At 44.2% G+C, this 22,598-nt stretch overlaps 1 protein-coding gene across 11 annotated transcripts in view; it reads left to right on the top strand.

Moving 5' to 3' along the window:
- The window catches only part of TENM2 (teneurin transmembrane protein 2), a 1,283,391-nt gene that overhangs the window by 1,117,037 nt on the left and 143,756 nt on the right, over positions 1-22,598 (top strand). For all 11 annotated transcript variants that reach the window (XM_032252759.1, XM_032252757.1, XM_032252755.1 and 8 more), the window contains 2 exons: positions 14,622-14,816; positions 20,837-21,037. In XM_032252759.1, coding sequence (XP_032108650.1) covers positions 14,622-14,816; positions 20,837-21,037 — 396 coding nt within the window. The remainder of the gene's footprint in view (positions 1-14,621; positions 14,817-20,836; positions 21,038-22,598) is intronic.

Genomic DNA, 22,598 nt, shown 5'->3' with positions numbered 1-22,598 from the left:
TTTCTTTCTTTCTTTTCTTTTCTTTTCTTTCCTTCTTCTTTCTTTCTTTCTTTTTCTTCTTACTCTTTCTTTCTTTCTTTTTCTTTCTTTCTTCTTTCCTTCCTTCCCTCCATCCTTCCTTCCTTCCTCCCTCCCTCCCTCCCTCCCTCCCTTCCTTCCTTTCCTTCTTCTTTTTTGAGAGCCTTGCTCTGTCACCCAGGCTGGAGTACAGTGGCATGATCTCAGCTCACTGCAACCTCCTTCTCCTGGGTTCTAAGTGATTCTCCTGCCTCAGCCTCCAGAGTAGCTGGGATTACAGGGGTGTACCACCACACCTGGCTAATTTTGGATTTTTCATAGAGACAGGATTTCACCATGTTGGCCAGGATAGTCTCCATCTCTTGACCTCATGATCCACCCGCCTTGGCCTCCCAAACTGCTGGGATTACAGGCATGAGCCACTGAGCTCAGCCTGTCCTTCTTTCTTGAGAAAAACTCTTAAGAGGCCCCTAGCATAAGGTCCTCCCTCATCACAGATTCGCATTCACCTTTGTTCCTTCACTGACAGCTGTGCCCAGGATGCCTTGAGCTCTGCCAGTTTCTGTGACTGCAGGCAGCCGGCAGATTCAGGCCCTCCTGCCAGGGGGAGAATTTGCCACGTTAGCAAGAGAGACTCCCATCACATCCAAGCGACCGGCTATGTGTCCAAGTGACAGAAATGCGGATTTACTCTCTTGACCTCACACTTCGCCTCCCGTGCCCCCCGATGTGCAGTGTAAATGGCAGCTCCTTGTCTTCTTATAAACCTGCCAGTCCGCATCAAGCATCTGAAGACATCCTTGCAGTAAATGGAGGAATCGGTCAGTGCGCATTTGCAAGAGCATTCATTCCGCAGCCCCCACCATCTCGGGGGCCCTGAGAGGCTCCAAAAGCAAAATGAAACTGACCCGCGCATAAAAAGAACAGGGAATGGATCTAACACATTGTCCTGAGTCAGTCGAGGGGAAAGAACTTATTCGTGCATTCAGTGAGTGCTTGTGATGTGCCCACTTTGCAACAGGTACGGCACTGAGAGCCGGACCAGAAGGATGAGCGAGGAAACCACAGCCTCTGCTTCTGAGAGCTTCTGCTCTGATCAATTTGTATTAAAAGCAAGGGGGTAACGTAAATGGGAGTTCAAAATGCTGTGATGTGGACTTTGAACGCTATAGACGTTCCAAAGAAGAAAATAAGGAGGTTTATAAAGCAATAAAATGTGTGTGTTATAAATGGGGGAGTAATTTCCCCTGGTGGGGTCTTTAAGGAACACTCCAACTGTGGAACCCATGCTGGGAAAGGCATATGAAATTCAGGGATTTATTACACTTACAGATTCTAGAGAGGGAGGGCCGTGTGGGAGCAGCTCCAAGGGACCAGGTTCAGCCAGGCAGGTGGGAGCTGAGAGAAAGTGAGGGCTGGTGGACAAGTACCTTTATTGCAGAGTCAGGATGGAGCAAAAGGCATGGGGGCATTTTCCTGGTGCATCTGAATGTCGCTAGATCACAGTCAGGGAAGGCAAGAAGGGGAACCTGGGGCAGAGACCGGCCTTGTCACACAGGTACACCTGGTCTCCTGGTCCGTGAGAGACTGGATTGTGAGGATGCCTGTAAGGCATCATGAACATTTGAAATTTTCAAAGTTTTTTTTAAAAATCACAGTAGTGTGAATCAAGTGAACACAGCCAAGTAGCATCAGGGAATATGGAGAAAATTCCATGGAGAAAAGACTGAATAGTGTAGAATTGCATTAACTGAGTAACATGGTAGGCAAGCTGTTCAGATCCAGAGCTTCAGGAAAAATGCATTTCTTTCCCGGCAATTTATACCGTTTTCCATCAGGCACCTCTCCTGTCCAGCAATCGTTGTGTTTATTATCAGGTTATTGTTTATTCTGTAGTTTTTTGTTATTGCTATTCCCCTTGCATGGTTTCCTCATCACTTGAATGCCATTTGTTGTGGGCTAGAGGTTTCTCAATTATTATTCCTTTCCCTTGTATTTGCTTTTATTTGAAGGTTTTCACTTCAGGTGCTTCCTGGGATTGTTTGTAAAGCAGCCTTGCATTGCAGAAGAGAGCTGAGGTGTCTGGCTTTTTTTTTTTTTTTCTGTTTTGACACTGGCTTTTCAGATAGCTTATTTGGGCTGCGCTGGAGACCTCAACCTGCAGCAGAAACTTAACACACCAGAGCCGTAGTTGTTAGGTAATGCGTATTTAATAGCTATTAGAAATGACAACTCCTGCCGCGGAACAGCTGTCAGTGGAGGCCCAGAAATGCCACAGCCACGGGAACATAAAGTCTTCTCTCTGGGGGTTGGTTTCAGCTCCTACTCAGCTTCTGTGGAGCTTTGGGAAAAAACAAAACAAAACAAAACAGGAATGCTGCCATTTTTCTCCTGTTAACTGGCAGATGTACCCACCACCCAATTCCTCATGGCTACATGCCAGCACTAAAAACAGGTCATCATCGTCATCACCATCATCACCAGAGCTGACATTTATTGGGCTCTTACTATATATGCCAACCACTGTGCTGAACAACTACATAATTATGTCATTTAGTCATCAGTAGCCCTAGTTGATAGATGATTATTATCCCCTTTTATAGATCTGCAAAATGAGGCACAGAGAGACTTGATCAAAATCACTCAGCCAGTAAGCGCAATTGCTGAGATTCAAACCAGGCAGTCTGGCCTGGACTTTTAACACTAGACCAGCCATGAAACTGACCTCAGAGGTGAGGCATAAAGGAATTGTGGCTTTGCAGGCAACGTGTGCAATGGTTACACACTAGAATTCTGAGTTTGAACTCAAGTAAACTTTTCGGGAGAGGAAACAAGAGTTTCCTAGGTAGAAAGTGGCAGAGCCAGAGCTTGAAACAAAGCCCCTGGCCAGGCGTGGTGGCTCATGTCTGTAATCCCAGCACTTTGGGAGGCCAAGGCAGACAGATCGCTTGAGCCCAGCAGTTCATGACCAGCCTGGGCAACATGGTACAACTGCATCTTTACAAAACGTATGAAAATTAGGTGGGCATGGTAGCACATGCCTGTAGTCCCGGGTACTCGGGAGGATGAGTTTGAAGGATTGCTTGAACCTGGGAGGTGGAGGTTGCAATGAGCAGAGATTTCGCCACTGCACTGCAGCCTGTTGGGGGGGAGCGGGGGCGGGGAGAGACCTTCTGACCTCAGAGCCTGATGCTGTAACGCTCTCTCCTCCCAGCTGCCAGCACAGTCCATCTCCTTCCTCCCACCACTTGCCATCTCCTGTTCCATCGACCTCCAACAATCTCTGCTCCATTTTTCTCTCTATCCTCATAGCCACTGCCCGGCTCACTTAGCCACCAGCCTTTCCATGATAGTATTTCTCCTCCCCACCTCCAGAGATCTCCCAAAGCTTTTAGGGGCATGTCACTACTCTCCTCAACACCTTCAATGGCTCCCGGTCGCCTCCCACAGTGGTTACAAAAGCTTTGGTTTAAAGATATGGATCTGAAGAGGTTGTTATAAATGTGTTTTTCCAGGTTCCTCCCCCATGCCAGCCAATCTGACTTTTAGGGCTGGTGTGTGGCTCAGGAATGCCCCCTTTTAACAAGCCTCCTGAGGGGGCAGAAGTCTGATGCAGGTGATCAGGAGCCACATTGTGAGAATGAAGATCACATTTCTTGGAATGATGTCCAACGTCATCCATGATCTAAACTACTGTTGCACTGTCACCTCCCACTGAGACCTGTACACTCACAGTAAGTTCCCGACACTCACCCCTCCTAAAGCATGAGGCCCTGCTTCCTCCTCTTTGCTCAGGTTGTTTTCTCAGCTGGAAGGGTCCCATCAGTCCCAGCCTTTCCTATCAAACCGCTGCTTATCATGGGAGGCCATGCTCACAGGCCGCCACCTCCCTGAAGCACCCCCAGATATGACCCTGGGCTTGTCAATATCACAGCAGTGACCCCTCCCTCATGCCAGCCACCTCCTATCCACGTGGTTCTCCTGCTGATGACAAGCTTCCAGCAGTCCTCTTTGTACCTCCCTGTATTCAGTTTCATACCCAGAACAAAGTATGTGCTTGCTGAATGTCTGATTACTTGCATAGAGGAGGCAAGGCTTATAAAGATGAAATATGGCTGGAAAATATCACAAGAACCAAAGTGAGTGATAGAAAACAAGGTTCTAATTTGTTGGATCAATCATGCAGCAATAAATCAGCCACCTTGGAGGCACAGAGGGAGGGCATGAGCAAAGGAAGGAAAGAAGGAGGAATGAAGAAAGAAGGAAAGAAAAAGTTTACAGAAGAGAAATGCCACTTATTCCACAGGTTATGTGCATTGTCTCACAATAGCAAAGTAATTAAGAAGGAAAGCTGTAGAGTTTGAATTTACTACGTTTGAATTCTTGCTGGTCTGGTTAACCACACCTATTTTAGAAAATTACTTAACCCCTCTGAGCCTCAGTTTTCTCATCTGTAAAATTTAGACAACAGCAATATTACCTACTACTTTGCTGTGAAGACCAAAAAGTAAATACTTGGAAACTTTGTAGAACCATGCTTTGCTTTTTTTTCAATGTTAGCTAGCATCAACCTTCACAACAAGCCTTTGAAATCGTTCATTGTTATTATTCCTATTTTACAGTAAAAGAAACAAAGACTTAGAGAAAGTAAGCTACTTGCCCAAGGTAGCAGGGCTGTGTCTGCCTGGTTTTAAAGCTTGTGGCCCTGATGGCCACCCAGGAGAGAGATGTGCCAGGAAGACCCCCTGATTCCAGGGCAGTGTAACCACTCTTGAAGTCCCCAACAATAAGTACTGCCAGCAGCTGGGGCTGTTTGAGCCCTCTCTAGCTCTGCCTCACAATCTGCTCTCCTGTCTCCCGTTTTCCTTTTTCCTTTTTTTTTTTTGAGAGAGAGTCTTGCTCTGTCGCCCAGGCTGTAGTGCAGTGGCGCGATCTCGACTCACTGCAACCTCCACCTCCCTGGTTCAAGCATTCTCCTGCCTCAGTATTTTTAGTAGAGAGAGTTTCACTGTGTTGGCCAGGATGGTCTCGATCTCCTGACCTCATGACCTGCCCACCTCAGCCTCCCAAAGTGCTGGGATTATAGGCCTGCTGTCTCCCTTTAATAAGCTTCTTCCTCTGCACTGTGGAGAACAATGGCAAAGCTCTTAGTCCTCTCCCTGTGGGTGGAGGGTCCTCCGCATCACCAGCAATACCTCTCTCAGAGCTTCCTTCTCCCTCCATGAAAGAGGCTCAGGTGTCCCTGAGACAGCCAGGACTATGTCCTAGCTCCTTCAAACCCTCCGTCATTCACACCCATCCCCTTCTACCACCCCATCTTGCCGTAAAATCCTCATTAATGCAGACGGGCCATGGGCCACGGCTGCTGCCCAAAGGAACTTCCCTCAGCCCACCGCAGCTGGATGGCTGAATCCCACCTCTCTTTCCTCCCACCCCTGACCTGAAGAAATATGCAGGCATTCTTTGGCAGCAAAGGCCCAGGAGCAGGAGCTTGAAGCAGGTGCATTTGGCATATGCTTTGCAGAAAGCGACTGAGCAGGCACCCTTGGCAAAGTCACCTTTGATAAAATAACGTAAGAAACATTGCTACCACCTACTTGAGATCAACTATATGCCAGGCACTGCGCAAAGGGTTTTAAGTGAATTCTCTCATTTCTTCCTTATTTCATACATCATAATCATCTGTTTCGCAGCTAAAGAAATAGAATCTCAGAGAGATTCAAGTCCCTTGCCCAGGCATGGTTTTAGAACTATGTTCTTAACCCCTAGATTAGTGATAACCACACTGGAGGTTTTGTTGAAATCATCTGTTAACACATAGATTACTGGGCTCCACCCAGAATTTCTGATTCAGTAGGTCTGGGGTACTGGCATCAGAATTTTGTAAAATATCCAAATGTTTAGTCCTCACACCAGACGTCCTGAGTCAGAAGCTGCATTCTAACAGGGTTCCCAGATGACTCCCATGCACATTCAAGTTTCAGTCTAGACAAATTGCCCTTGAACTCTGCTCAGACTACCCAAAGAGAAGAGAGATCGAGGCAGACACAACACTTTTGACCTCTCATCCCCCTGGCTTGCCAAGCAGGCATGGAGGAGCCCCCTCCTCCCTAGTGTGGAAGTTGCAGTTCACATTATTTGGTGGCCAGCTCCAAAACTCGGCTGCTCGTGATGTTTCTCATGCCTATTACATTACCAAACAGACATCACATGGCGGGGCTTCAGTCCATCAGCCCTCCCCCAGGTTAAATTGCTTCTGAGACCACAAAACCTTTTTTTTTTTTTTCCTTTTTAAACTGCTGGGTAAGTAGCAGAGCAACCCTGGAAGTTAACCCTAGGGGAACTTGTAGATGTGATGCGCACAGAGCTGGGAAATTCCTCTGGTTTAGGAGAAAAACTTTCGTGCTGGGAAATAAACCAGTGTTTAGAAAGAGGTCAGCTGGGCTCGGGCTCGGTGGCTCACGCCTGTAATCCCAGCACTTGGGGAGGCCGACGCGGGCAGATCACGAGGTCAAGAGATCGAGACCATCCAGGCCAACACGGTGAAACCCCATCTCTACTAAAAATACAAAAAAAATTAGCCGGGCATGGTGGCACTTGCCTGTGGTCCCAGCTACTCAGGAGGCTGAGGCAGAAGAAATGCTTGAACCCAGGAGTCCAAGGTTACGGTGAGCCGAGATCGTGCCACTGCACTCCAGCTTGGTGACAAAGCAAGACTCCGTCTCAAAGAAAAGAAAAGAAAGAGGTCAGCTGGGATGGGGGACAGCATCTCTACTACCCCGTCTTGTCTCTTTACAAAGTGACTAGTTGGAACAGTTTTCTCCCGCTGAAAATAGTGATCACAAAATCCTAACTCGTGATGAGTAACGATGTGCCAGGCTCTGTGCACAGCATCTACGTCATTATCTCATTTCCTCCACTTGGAAACACTATGGGGTAAGTGCTGCAGAATTCTTATCCCACTTCCAAGACAAAGCAATCGAGGCTGAAAGCAAAGTGTCCGTAGTCACACAGCTGGCAAAAACAAAGAAAGGAAGAAAGGAAATTCAGGCTGTCTAACTCGTAAGCCTGCACCATGCCCAGAACCGTTCCGCCTGCAGAGAGACAGCATTGAATGACACAGACGCTCCATGCCTTCAGGAAGCTTCCGTGCTTGCGGGTAATAGTACACCAGCAACTTGCAGATTCATCTTGATGCTCCAAAGACAACAAAAGCGTAAACCTACTTCAGCCTGGACTTGAGCTGCAGAAAAGCTTACTGTGTGCTCCGAAGAATTTAAATATTATTCATTATGTAATTAACGCTGTTCAGTGACATACAGTGACACACACGCACACAAATAAGACTTTTTTAAGAACAGCTTAAGTACTTATCGATTGAGAACTTTTATAACTCTCAAAATGGAGGCATCCCCATATCTCTACAGGTATTTTAAATGAATTGAATTAATCATAGGCTTAAAAGTCTCTTGCGATCTTCGTTAACTTCCCTGGGTTTAATTAAAACATCTGTGCACTTTTAATTTATCGATTCATCCAACTCATATGTCATGTTTTTAACACACCCCAGCATGCTCTGCATCATTTTTAACCCGATTTCCACTTAACTAAAGCAATTAAATTCACCCCGGATTAATTAAAGCATCCATACTTTCGTGCTTAAGTCAGCGTGTGCTTCTTTCCCCACATGGCTCCTGAATGTCAGAGATTTGACACACCTGATGAGTTTTTTGTCCTTCTGGAAATTCTTCCCTGAATCACTTTCTTGCTTATTAATGTGCCATTTGACAGAATGGGAATGAGGAAGTGGGTGCAGTTGAACTTTGGCCCTCTGAGCCAGGACTCTGACCCCGTCTGTCAGAATGCACCATCTGGTTTCCACTCTTCACAGGGGTCCTGCCAGCTCTTGCCCCCACTGAGACCAACTAAAGCGTCTGAGTATTCTGGGCAGGAAAGTGCGGGGGGACGGGGGGGGGACAGCTGTTCAGGTCAGAGGTGAGCATCGCAGTCAGAATGGCTGGTGATCTTTGCATTTGTATTTCATAATCACTCCTAGCTCTCTTTCCAACTTCCTCTCTCTCTTCCTCGATACAAGCACAATCCTTTATTGTTCTGCCCATTTAATAGGTCAGGAAAACCGAGGTGCCAAGGTCAACAGACTTCCCGCTTGGGCACACTGAGCCACAGAGTGACAAATCATCTCCCTGAAAACTAGATTTAATTTGTTCCCATCCACTGGGTTAGACAGAGCCCATCCCCTCAGCCATGGCAGCATTGGGTGTAAGCAGCCTTATTTTTTTCCCCCAATCAGAGAAGCCAAAAATATTTCTCATTATCATTTTTATCTATACTTCCTTAATTTTGAATGAAGCTCAGTATCTTGTCTTACTTTTATTGGCAATTTATATTATTTCTGATATGTACTTTGCCTAGGTTTTCAGTCACCTTTTTATTGATTTGCAAGAGCTCTTTGTGTATTTCAGATATCAAACTTTATGCTATAAAACATGAAACAAAAATATTTCTTCTCTGTGTTGCTTGTCCCTTAATTTTGCTTAGGGTATCCTTTGTCATAGAGAAGATATGAATTCTTTATAATCAAATCTGATCATCTGTTCCTTCACAGTTTCTAGAATTTATGTCTTCCATGTCTCCCTCCCAGGAAAATAAAATTAGTCTCCAATATCTTTTTCTAATAGTTTTGTAGTTTTTGTTTTTCTATTTAGGTCATTAATCTGTGTGGAATTTTTTTTAACTTTTACTTTAAGTTCAGGGGTGCAAGTGCAGGTTCGTTACATAGGTAAGCTTGCGTCATGAGGGGTTACTGTACAGATTATTTCATCATCCAGGTATGAAGCCTAGTGCCCATTAGTTATTTTACCTGATCCTCTCCCTCCTCCCACCCTCCACCCTCCAGAAGGTCCTAGCATGTGTTTTTCTCCTGTATGTGTCCATGTGTTCTCATCATTTAGCTCCCACTTATGAGAATATACAATATTTGGTTTTCTGTTTTCTGTGTTAGTTTGCTAAGGATAATGGCCTCCGGATCCATCCGTATCCCTGCAAAGGATGTGATCCTATTCTTTTTTATGGCTGCATAGTATGGAATTTATTTTTGAATACAGTGTGCAATGGAGGGTCAAACTTTATTCCTTAATTTTCTACCAGATGGATTGCCAGTTGCAGGTATCTAGCTAGAAGGGAAACTTACCTTTCTGACTCTGTTTTGCTCAGCATGAAGCTAAGTCCACAACTTCAAAAGCCAATGGGGTTGCCTTTTGAGTTTTGGTTTGGGGGTCGCTGAGCTATGTTTGCCTGGCCTCCATGACCCAATGTTACATCTTCAATTGCTTCATGAGGATCAATGCATCTTCTTTTCTCCATCACTTATCCTCTACCATCTAACTAAGCTACTAACCCGTGTGAGTTATTCATCACTATTGCTGACCAACTGGGATATAAGGCAACCAACTATTAGTGATGCTATTTTAACAATTTGCCCGGAGCTTCAACTATTCTCATATCTCTTTTCCAAAGAAATTTTGAAACAGACTTCAGCTGGGTGTCATGGCTCATGCCTATGATCCCAGCACTTTGGGAGGCTGAAGCAGGAGGATCACCTGAGTTGAGGAGTTCGAGTCCAGACAGGGCAACATAAAGAGACCCCATCTCTACAGAAATTTTTTTTAATTAGCCAGGCATGGTGCTGCCTACCTGTGGTCCCAAATAGGAGGCTGAGGCAGGAAATTGCTTGAGCCAGGGAGGTAGAGGCTGCAGCGAATGGTGATCCTGCCACTGCACTCCAGCTTGGGTGACAGAGCAAGACCTTATCTCAAATAATGATAATAATAATAATGAAATAAGTATAAAACAGACTTCAAATCATCTTTAATACATTATTTGAAATTCCCTCTACAGATCTAGTCCAGCCCACAAATTATTTGTGCAGATGCAGACATTTTTTCCTCTGCTTTTATGACTGAGCCTCTCGAACATTCTTAACTTTTCTCCAGGTATTCTCTCTGTTGTAAGCTCCCAAGTGGACGGGTGGCTTATCCTGTTACTTCCCACCGAATAAATAACACTAATCATTCATCTCATCCCTTACAGAGAACTTTGTGGGGGCTGGGCGGGGGGAGTAGCTTCAGCTGGATCATTAAAATGAGCTTCATACCATTTAGGTGAATCTAAATTCTGTCATTTTTTTGTCATCAACCTGTTAACTTGTCAGTTGTTAGTGGTAGTGGTAATTTATTTTTCTTCTGTGGGAGTCTTAGAGCTTCCATTTATTAGATTTAGTAAAACAGGAATAGTCAATTTGTACAAACATTTTAATTAATTTTAAATAGAAGCTTGAATGCTCAATGTTCTGCTCCCCTAAGCGTTAGGAAGAAGAGAGACACACGGAGACACAAAATGCTCCACTTTCATACCTCGCGAATCAGAACCAACTCCCTCCCACACCAGAAAACACTGGAAGAAGAAAACCTCAAATCTTTCCATTAGTATTATTTGACACACCGGTGGTTGCTAGTGTTTGTGTGTGCACATTTGGAACCTATGGCATTTCTTTATTTTATTAGCCGTTGAAGTCAGATTGGAGATTCAGTTTGAAATTTCACAAGGGAGCATCTGCTAATTTGCCTACCAAGTGTCAAACTGCTGTGAGCCATAGATGTTGTCTCACTTAATCCTCCCATCAATGCTGAGAGACAATTTTTTGAAGGGGAAATTGGATCTTTGAGAGATTCAGTAACCTTGCCAAAATCCCACACCTGGTAAGGTACAGGCTTGGTTTTGAACCCAGGTCTTTCTGAAACTGAAACCCTTGCTTACTTCCACTTCTGCTCTGTAATACTTCTTGGCGCAGAGTAGGCAGTGTCATTTTTCTATAACCTGTCATAAAAAGTAATGTGGGTTGCGTGATACTAAAAATATAATATGTATGAATACAGGAGGTTCCCCATTTCACATCCACCTCTTGAATAAAGATCAGCCTGAGCCTTAGATACTGGGTTGAGTTATGTCTGAGAATGAATCCTCGCTGCAGAGGGAAGGTGCTTTCCATGCAGGACACCTCAGCCGCCACTGGAGGGAGCTCGTCTGGTCTTTCTGCACTCTGCCCCATGGCAACTGGATTACTAGAAAGTCTTGCTCCTCTAATCAGCTGTTTTACTCGTCTTTGTATGGCATAAGTGAAGTCCACTGAGTGTCCCGCTTTCCAGTGAACATCAGTGTTTTTTGAATTTTTGACCACACTCCCAGAGAGCATGCGGCAAACCCTGAAGTGAGGCTGCATTTGGAAGGTGGAGAACTCTCTGACCTATTTTTTATTTTTTTCACCAAGTAATTTAAGTAGGTCAAATTTTAAATTTGATTTCCCAAGCACCTAGTTTTAAATAAAACCCATTCTTACCTTCTAGACAATCTTATTTTTTCCTACTTGAAGTTTATGCAGAAGAGGAACGGTGTCACTATGAGTAAAGAAAATAATTCAGCCGGGCACGGTGGCTCACGCCTGTAAATCCAGCACTTTGGGAGGCCAAGGCGGGTGGGTCACCTGAGGTCAGGAGTTTGAGACCAGCCTGGTCAATATCGTGAAACCCTGTCTCTAATAAAATACAAAAATTAACCAGGTGTAGTGGCGCGCCTGTAGTCCCAGCTACTCAGGAGGCTGAGGCAAGAGAATCGCTTGAACCCAGGAGGAGGAGGTTGCAGTGAGCTGAGATTGCACCACTGCACTCCAGCCTGGGCGACAAAGCAAGACTCTGTCTCAAAAAAGAAAAGAAAAGGAAAAGAGTCCTATCTATATTTTTTATCAATCAAAAAAAAAATTATTTTCACCTTACTTTCTACCCTCCTCCACCATTTGGGAGGAAGGAGGATGTAATGGGAGACCAGCGTTGGTGATTTGATGTAACTTTCTCTGCCATCCATGACAGCCCATCCAAAATATAACCTCCTTAAGTCAGAAACTGTCCTTGGAAGCTCATCTAACTACACATTGTACAACCATACTTCTCACTGTTTTTTATTTCAGTGCAGGGCTGGAAGGGGGCTGAGAAGGGATGTTGATTCCAGTCTTCCCACCAGGAAATACCTTCACTGTTACCTAGATCAGAAATGACAAGCAGGTTTTCTCTTGAATACCAACTCTGCCTGCTTGCGGGTCTCAGCCTGAGCACTGCATTGACAGTTTTGAGGCTCTGTCTCGGCTCTGGGGAACAAGATGCCATGATCAATTAATGATGTCTGCAGAGGTGTGGGAAGGAAATACCATAGTTTGCGTGCACACACTTGCCATCCCTGACCTACAGCTGAGCATGAGTCTCATGAGGAACTGGCGTGGAACGAACTTACTCTGTCTTAAATCCCTCTCAAAACTTTAAGAAAGTCCAGAGTTTCTTGTGCTACTTCATATTTGCATGATCCCTAATTTAAATCTCGGGCACCCTGGTTCAAAGCTCTTTTTCTACCCTCTCTTAGACAATTAGCCTCGTTAGCAACTCTGTACAAACTCCTCTGTTTAAGCATGCTGGAAATAGAGAGTATGCTCCCTACATTTAGGGTTCATCTAAATTCAATATGTGACTTTGAAGTTCTCACTTTTCAACTCATTATTCTCTGGTAGATTCATAAGGATAAGAATTCTGCTGAAAACAGCACCTCCAATAGTTTTGACAACTGTCCTATTATAAAGCATTTTGAGGGGAAATATCCCCTCAATCGTATGTCAACTATTGAGATAGTTCTATTTCAAATCAGTTTGCAATTAAGGTAAAACATGCACTTCCCCAGAAAAAGGCATTGTGTTTACAGCATGAGATTCACTCCAGGGACTGTTCTTCCCACGTCTTTCATAAACGGCCATTTAGTGCTTGCTCACAACCCCCTACCACTGGGGAATCTCTGAATATCAGGAACACAGGAGAAATGTTTACCTAATCAAGCCACCATTGATGAATGCAGCAACGGAAGGAAATCAACAATGATAAACATAGTCCCTGTCTTGAATAGCTGACTATATCTTTGGGAAATTAGACACGCACAGAGGAAAGTTAATTATCATAAAAACTAAATCGAAACATGACAACAAAAGGTGATTCATGAGGCTGGGTGGGACAGGTGACTAGGAAGTGACATGATTAGTTATGCCATCGCTGCAAGGCACAGGGCGCTCTCCCGCGTGGTAGATGTGTGTTCACATACGTGCAGAAATCTCTGAACCTCTGCATTCCAAACCATGGACAGCACCAGGAGTCACTGAAACATCTGTGTCCGTCATTTCTGAAGGCCTCTAAATGCCTATTCCATAGCCGGAGGATTTTAGTCCCAAATTTGAAGGCAGATTGGAAAGTTAGGTTCTTTATAAACTGATGTGGAAGTGAGAAGTCCAAGACCTGAAGGAGACCGACCACTGAAATCCCGTTCTTGATGAACTCTGAAAGGCCGGAATTGGCATATTTGAGGTTAAACTGATTAAAACTGTAGGTAATCTCCCAGACAATCCCCACTGATTTTCCAACCTTCTTCCCACCAGCAGATGGAAGAAGGTACAGCTGAAGGGTGAACTCCTAGAGATCTCATCTTCAGCCTGCCTGCACCTTTGCTTTTTTTAAATAAGTCAAGCATATTTAATTGTTATACTTTATTACACAGGTTACAATTTGAAGGAGGCACAATGACAGTAATCCCTCCTTATCCTCAGGGGATACATTCCAAGACCCCTGTGGGTACCTGAAACCACAAATGTCACAAACCCTACATATACCATGTTTTTTCTACGCATATATGCCTAGGATAAAGTTGAATTTATAAGTTAGGCATAGGAAGAGATAAACAATAATGGTAAAATAGAACAATTAAAGCAGTAGCTGTAACAGCAGTTATGTGAATGCAATTTCTCTCTCTCTAAATTCCTTACTGTACCGTACTCACCTATTTTCAGACAGCAGTTGACGGAGGGAAACTGAAACTGAAAGTGAAACCCTGGATAAAGGGGGACTACTTAATTTCTTGGTGGTATTAAACTCATGCAGTGGGACTTTTAGTGGCTCACCTGTGTCTCATCCCCGCTTCCTTTTAAATAGGCATAAACTTATTAGGAGTAAGGTCGACTGATCTGAGGATAAAATAATCAGCAAAATGGATTCTGACCCCCAATACCAACAACAGGAACAAAATAAGGACGTCAGTGTCACTTACTGAAGGGTGCCACTTCAGAACTGGGCCAACCTGGTTCCCAGCTGAGCTCCCCTGCTTATGGGCTGTGTCACTTCCCCGGTCTTTGAGCCTCACCTGCAAAAATGAGGACCATGATTGTAACCTCCACGTCATAGGGTGATTAGGATGATGAAGTCAAGAATTGCATATAAAGCTTTCTATACGGTGCCCAGCACGTAACAAGCCTTTAATTGGCGGTAGCTGCTGTTACCAGTAGCACTTGTGTTGTTTATCAGGTGATGGTTCTGCACCTCTGCAGCCAGAGTCCCCAGCCTAGAACACTGAAAGCCAAGCCCCAAGGCGAGGCAGCTCCTTAGACTGCCACAGCCCCTCGGATGCTAGCCCCTCGTGACCTGGTGCTCTGTCTTTCCTTCGTGCAGCTGCCTGCCCCGTCCTGTGCAGTGGGAATGGACAATATTCTAAAGGGACGTGCCAGTGCTACAGCGGCTGGAAAGGCGCAGAGTGCGACGTGCCCATGAATCAGTGCATCGATCCTTCCTGCGGGGGCCACGGCTCCTGCATTGATGGGAACTGTGTCTGCTCGGCTGGCTACAAAGGCGAGCACTGTGAGGAAGGTAAGCCCGCCGGGCCGCAGGCTAGGCATTAGTGGAGGGAAGCATTTGCAGGGCCTGACCTTTGCTAATGAGCCCAGTCCCAGGCTGTGTGTTTTGCAAGGGAAGCATCAACATTTTGCACAAAAAGCTTCAAACTCCTTCGCTTTGATAAACTTCTTTAGCTGTAGAACCAAGAAAGGCCTATAGAGATGGTTCTGGAAGAAATGTTTTGTTTTACTCTCCTTTATAGAAATTAATTTCTTTTCTCTTTCACCTTTGTTCTTAAAATTGCTCTTTCTGCCTTTGTCTGTCTTCTCCTTCCTTCTGCTCCTCCTCCTGTTCCTTCTCTTTCGTTTCCTCTTTTTTTCCTTTCCCTTGCCCTATCTTTCTTCCTCTTTCCTCCTGCTTTATTTAGTAATTGGGAATGACTAAAGCTATCTATCCAGAGAAAAGAAACAAGAATTCCTAAGCCCCTTGCCTTCCTTCCTAACAAAAAGCTTTGCTGTTGTTGTTGTTACTAAACTCTGCCTGGTCATCTAAGACCCATATGTGTCTGTGTAAATATTCCCGCAAAAATTAATATCAATAGACAGTCAGGCTTGAAAGATTGCAGGTATCCATGTCATTTAGAAACACCACGTAGGGCAAATTAGTCTGGTTACCCACAATTGCACAAAATTAGAGGAGAGTGAGCGTGCAGCAAGAGGGATGGGATTTGATGAATCCTGAAAATCTCACCCTGGCAGGCACGTAAGGCCCTGTTGCACACATAGGTGAAAATCAGGGATATCATAAACTGAATTTGATCAGACAATATAGTCAGAGATCAGGCTTGGAGATCAGGAGAAGGGGACATGCAGGAACAGGGAGAAAGGGCACCTCTCTGGAGGGAATCCAAAAGCAGCTCTAACTAGTCCTAGTTACCTTGATCAGTTCTTTCAGATAAATTATTTTGTGCCAAAATGTTGGGACTGACTTGCAGTAGCTATAAGGCAAGAGAAAGCCATGCTGCCTGTCAGCCTTCCCGCTCTGCATTTGCCCTTGCAGAATATGGTCTCTGGTTGTCCATTGATTCCTTCTCACCATAAAGAATGAACCACAGCTGGTAGGAAGGTAAGAGCATAGACCCTCTCAGCCCCTTGCCCATTCCCCAATCTCTGAATTGCCGTCATCATTGTCTTCCAGCTGAGGCTCCTTTTCTCTAAGTACATCTCCCAGTGAAATGTCCTCACACAGCTCAAACAGCCCTTTTCCCTCCCACGTCCCAGTGGAAACAGAAGTGTCAACTTGCCCAACAAACTAAGGGAAAAAGCGAAGCCCCTGCCTATTCTGCATGAGACAACTTGAGGTTACCATCCAAGATGTCCCCATAGAATAGGTCCTGTTGGATGCCATATGCATTCTGTGTTCTTCATGGCCAGGCCAACAAGGGATCTCAGGTTTTATGAGGTTCTCTGATGCTAGTGGATTCATCCTTTCATCCCAATAACTAATGGATCTCCAGAGTTCCATATAAAATAGCCAGTCATCACAGCTCTCACCACAAAGCAATGACAGTGCTTTATCCTTAGATATACCCACATAGGGTCTCCTTGGGAAACCCTGCATTTCATAGTTTTTAGAGCCATGGCTACAAAAAGTCAGCATCCATAACATTCTTCCTCTAAGATTTTTCAATGTATCAGCAGTAATGCCCTTAATGGGGCCCAGAAGTCTGACCCCCAGATCTTCCCTTGCTCAGTTCTCTATATATTTTTCCTCTATTATAAAAGGTAGCCTCCCTATGTCTGCATCATAAAAACAAATTGGGAGTTTGGATGGAGGAAATACTGATTTAATAACCCTGCTCGAAAGGTTAAAGTTCTTAAAGATAAATGGATTGCAGGAGGCAAAGCTGTGTTCGCTGAAAACATAAGAGAAGCCAATAATATGACAGGAAAGGTTAAGACGACCTTTTGCATGCATCATTTGGAGAAAGGAAAGTGTGAGGGCAACAACATTGCCAGCCTTCGAATTCTTTCTCTCCAGTACAGATTGTACACAGCTGTATTCGTGGAATCTCAAGTGATTTCTCAACTTTCTCACTATCCCACCTAGTCTTATTTGAATGTTCAGGGCGAATTTACCATCCAACCAACCAAGCAAGCCATGCGAATCATTATGACAGGAAGAAATCTCTCTATTGATTTCTGCTACCCAAAAAGAATGAACCAAGCTGATTCATATGCTGTTTTCAAAATAGGAAATGGGATCAGAAAGTCTGGATCAGCACTTTTTCTTCCATTTAGCTTTTTTATTTCCGATATTCATCATAGTCATAACGTTCAAACAATTTACCTGAAATGGCCATGGCAGCGAAATCAATAGTTGCCACTCCTTCGTTTTTCCTGCATAAACATGGTTGTGCTATTAACAGATTTGCACATGAAAATGAAAGCATGTGTTCGTGAGGCTTCATTTAATGTTGTCTTGGGGAGTGGGAAGGTGATGAGAAAGGAACTGACATATTAGTTTAAGTCAGCCATGTTTTCATGTCAGTTTCATGGTTGAGTCATTTTTCAATGACATTTAACTTCATAAATGTAATTCATGGTTCTTCAGGGGCTTATAGTACATATTGTTTGTAAAACTCCTTGACCTCCTTTTTCATCCTTAGGGATAGAAATTGCATTCACAACCCTTTTTTGTCAAACCTACAGAGGGCCCAAGACTAAATGAGTTCTAATGATTTCAGCTGCCAGGGGGCTGGTGTTTCGAGGCACATGGTACTTAGCTGGTAAAGGCCACTGTCCCCTTTTAAGTGTAATGCTGTTTCTATTTATAAAACTTTGTAAAATGCCGTAGTCCCTCCTGCCTGCTAAAGACTCTAAGGACGTGGCCACAAGACCGTCTTAGGAAATCGGAACCAAATTTAAAATTCAGAGTAAAACTGCTCCTCTTGAAGTTTGAATTTAGTTATTCCATCCACTGCTGTAATTATATAGCACAAAGGGCATATTTACTGGTAGCACTGACCAGAGAAAGGGGTTAGCTAATCTTTTTAGATACAATAAATGGTTTTTTGATGGCATTCTAGTACTGCGCTAACAAATCTCTGTGGATTTTCCTCCTTCCTTTATACCATAATTCAGGATAGAGAAGAGAGAGCTAATTTATCTGGAAGAAAAATGCCATCTTCATTTTTTTAGTGTATTACTTTTTATTATTTTATCCTTCTAAGAAAAAGATGGTGATATATATATTTTTTGAAAGCTCCTAGCTGCTGGCACCTCCCCAAACATTTTAAATGGCTAATTACAGGTTGAGAGCTATTTTTGAAGCAATAAGCCACAAGATATTTTTGTGTGTATTTTCATTTTGCCTTATTAGAAATGGGGACAGAGTGAAAAATCAGAACTTCAGAATTTCCTTTATTGGAAGACTATCAACGTGACGGGTTCTGAATGAATTCGTTCATAATTTGCAGATCCCCAAATACAAATTTTTCCCAAAAGCAAGAAATTGTTAGCACCATCTCTGTTTCCCACCTGTCCTTTCTTTACACAGGAAGTTTGTCCCATCAATGACAAACACTTATAACACAGTCTGTCCTTCATTCTTGCAGCAACTGTGTATTGAACACCTAGTATATTCCCTTAGCTGTGCTAGGCATGGGATGCCAGAGGCCCCGCCCAGCCCTTTGTCTTCTACGTGTTTGACATTTTCAGCTCACGTTTACATTCAGGTGTGCTCCGCCACCCTAAGTTGAGCAAATTTGAAAGTATCAGACAGGTTTATGTCATCAGGAGTACTATTCACCAAGACAGTGAATTCAACCATAAAGTGATAACCAGATTATGTAACATCATCGTAAATATCTCCAACAAATAGGCAACTAAAATTCACCTTTTGGGAGTGTACCCCTGATTTTCTTTAAATCAGTGTATTTTTTCCATGACTGAAACAGTTTTGAAACAACTTCTATAAATAATATCTTCCTGAGAATATACAAATGGGATCGTGAGAAATATCTCTTACCACTGAAAATTATTATTTTTGCTCCAAGGGAGGGCTGCCCTTTAGAAACTTCATGGAATATTGTGATCTCTAATAAGTCCAAATTTCTCAAGTCTGATGTCCCTCAGGACTAGTTAGTTTATGGCACGGATAATCTAAATAATGTCATATTTAGAGCCAGTGTGTCATCAATATTAAAATACACTAATGGCTGGGCATCATGGCTCACACCAATAATCCCAGCACTTTGGGAGGCTGAGACAGGAGGACTTCTTGAACCCAGGAGTTCACAACTAGCCTGAGCAACATAGCAAGACCCCATTTGTAAAGAAAAAAAACACTTAGCGGGACATGGTGGCATGTGTCTGTGCTCCTACATAGTTGGGAGGCTGAGGCAGGAGAATCACTTGAGCCCAGGTGTTCAAGGCTACAGTGAACTATGATCACACCACTGCATTGTAGCCTGGGTGACAGAACAAGACCCTGTCTCAGAAAAAAAAAAAAAATACTATTATTTTGTGCCCCATAGGGAAGAAAAAAAGACACTCAGCATAAAAAATGTCTTAGGAGATCCTATGGCAAGCTGAGACCCTGAGGAATTACCATCTTATTGTAATAGTGAATTATTTAGAGACTAGAAGTCTTTCATATTTCAATCTTGGCATTTTGCAAGGAGAGAAAACAAAATTTTTTCTGAGAATTTGAACCATAAGATGGCTTGCATACACAGGAAAGATTTAATAACATTGTCAGTGTGGCCCATAAAAACCTCAAGAATAGAATTCAACATGGTCTCGAGCTAGCTATGCCCCCAGATGATGGAAGAAGCTATTCTTTAATCTGGGCCAACAGGCCTGATTTGGAAGCCATGAAAATGGGAGAAATATGTCTTAATCAAATAAGGTGACGATACATCCACATTTGTCTGATCCACAAAGCAATATCTGAGCCCTCTGCTAGACCACCATTCCTCATTCAAACCATGTATTACACAGAACCCTATTCTCCAAATGACACTGCATCATTTCCTGAGAATACGTAGGAATACATAAGAAAACTATGCTTCCTCTAAAAGGCCCTGTTTATTCAACCCTTAGCTTGAATGGAGGTCCCAGGTTTGAGATCATATTCTCATGCAAAAAGTCCTGTCCTCAAGAACTGGTCTTTGCAGCTCACTCATCTCCTCACTTAAGAGTTGACTCCTGATTACTCATCTTCAAGTTACCTACTGGATGTATATCTACTCTATTAAGATGGCCAAACAATCAGACAGTGAAACAGGCAAGAATCACAATGACTGGACTCTGACCATCAATTCATCTGATTGGCTGGTGGAAGGTCAGTGCCGTGGCCAGAGATAGCCATCCAGTCCCCTGGTGATTACTTATAGGAGGTTGATCCCTTTTGGATCATTTCCACACCCAACTTCACCTCTTCTATCCTGCACATTTACTAACTTCTTCAGTGGGTGTGTGCTCAGAGAATGAATACTAATTTTAGACTTAGCCTCAGTGAAGCCTCTTTAGGAAAGTGACTCATTTATAATTTTCATTGGTTTTCCTTTTCATCTTTTGTTAGCTTTCGAAGTCAAGTTACAAAGTGCCTCTCTACTTTCCTCTCTCACAGTGAGGGGCAATCCAGTTTGGCGACACGTGTAGAAACATGGCAGGTAATCACATTCTTAACACAGATGCTCTGATGAGATTCGGTCAAGGTTCTAATCTTTATAAGCACAAGATGCTGAAGGTGGAATGGCATACCTCTATATCTGATTTCTCCTAATTCTGCTTGAGAAATCCCCTTTTTGTTTCGCTTGCATCTTCTTCAAGTTCGAGATTTGGTGTTCTGAAAAATAAGAAGCCTTTTATTTTTTATGGGTGTTCTTCAGGAGACTACATATGTATTTCCTGGGCTGCTCCATTTGCCAGCAAGTAGTTAGGAGCTGGTGACCTACTGGTCCATTCAGCAGCAAGCCCATGTCTCACGGCACATCCTCCATGGGTGATCAATACTCTTATTCTTTGTTGTTGTTGTTGTTGTTTCAGTTGATTGCTTGGATCCCACCTGCTCCAGCCACGGGGTCTGTGTGAATGGAGAATGCCTGTGCAGCCCTGGCTGGGGTGGTCTCAACTGTGAGCTGGCGAGAGTCCAGTGCCCAGACCAGTGCAGTGGGCACGGCACATACCTGCCGGACACAGGCCTCTGCAGCTGCGATCCCAACTGGATGGGTCCCGACTGCTCTGTCGGTAAGCCACAATGTTTTCTCCTTCCTCTCTCCAACACTGGTGCCCTGTGTTCCATCCCAGTCACAGACGGATGGGAATCTACTCTTAACACTTAGCTTGGGGTAAGGGAACTTTGATGAGCCACATTGCATCTTTCTCATTCTCTTCTCCTCAATCGTGGAATCTGTGATCTTTGAGAAACAAGCAAACAAAAAAGCATTGGGTTGGTTCCATCACCGCAAATGGATGAGGGGCCCAGGAGGGATGCTTCCATTTGCATTATAGGCTTTCTTATGTACATTCCCTAAAGGTACCAGAAAACAAAACAACGATTTAGCCCCAGACAAACTGAATGGAACAGTCCCATGAAACAGAAAAGAGGCTCCCTCGGGATGCTGCGTGAGCATGTTCTAAAGCTCTATAATACTCCAGTGACAGGAAAATAATGACGTCGGGTTGTACACTTCATTTTCCTAAAATTAAGAGTATGTGTCTTCCCTCCAGAGTGACCTTAAAAATGGAACAGTTCAACAGTTCAAGCCGGTCCCAACCTTCCTGAGAAAGGTTCTGTTCACACTGACAAGTGCCTATCCAAGCAAGCGATCATTCCGCCCCCTTCCTCTGGGTAGTGAGACAGCTGTCAGATTGCCATGGCAATCAGGAAGGGAATAGATGTGAAGCTTTGCCTACAATGGGAAAGAAATGAATATTTCATTCCAAAAAGAAAAAAAAAAGAGTCAGTTAAAATGGGCTATTTTGGGATGTCTTCTCAGCCCACTCGACTCTGGCTTCAACTCTGATGCTGATGGTCCTGGCAAGGCCGTGCAGAGGATGGAAGGAGGCGGGGGTCCCAGATCCACAACCCAGTTACACTGCAGATATGTTGTGTGACTTTGAGAGAGTCTCTGGCCCCACTCCCCGGCCCGGTCTTCCTTCCCCTGGCATGCCAAGCCACGCCTCCCTCTGACTGATGAAAGGATGAATGTGGGGCACGTGCTTGTCCTCGCGTGAGAGGTCTGGAATGCCAGAGAGTGCATATCTGTCTGTCTGTCTCCTCCTCAAGGCACAAAAGACTTTGAGCTCCTTTGAGAATGAAGCTGTGTAAATGCAGCACAATTACAGTGGTCATTATCGCCACCAAGGTGCCGATCTGGGTAGTGGGGGGATCTGCAGTCATCTTGGGAATGGAGCAGCGGGGTCCCCAACTGACCTCTTGGGCTTGATCAGTTCAGGCTCTCAGTGAGGAAGGAATCCCAGCTGGCTAGAGAGTCAGGATCCACACATGGATCTTTTCAGGTGGGTGCTTCCCAGTTAGCTTTGCCAAACCGGTTGGAATGGTCTTAATCTCTAGGAGAGCGGTTCTCACATTCTAGTGAGTATCAAAACCACCTGGAGGACTTGTTCCAACAAAATCTCTGAGTCCCACTCCCAGATCTTTGAATTCACTTGGTCCAAATGGGGCACAAGCATCTACATTTCTAACAAGTTCCCAGGTGATACTGATGCTGCTGGTCCAAGGGCCACACTTTGAGAACCGCTTCTCTAGAAAAAAAGATATAACAATGAATTGATACCCAGCCAA

The sequence above is a fragment of the Sapajus apella genome, unplaced genomic scaffold (assembly GCF_009761245.1).
Source record: "Sapajus apella isolate SASKATOON/1434 unplaced genomic scaffold, GSC_monkey_1.0 scaffold79, whole genome shotgun sequence".
NCBI classification, from domain to species: Eukaryota; Metazoa; Chordata; class Mammalia; order Primates; family Cebidae; genus Sapajus; species Sapajus apella.
Note: the sequence above shows the minus strand (reverse complement) of the source record. Positions and strands in the feature narration are given on the sequence as shown.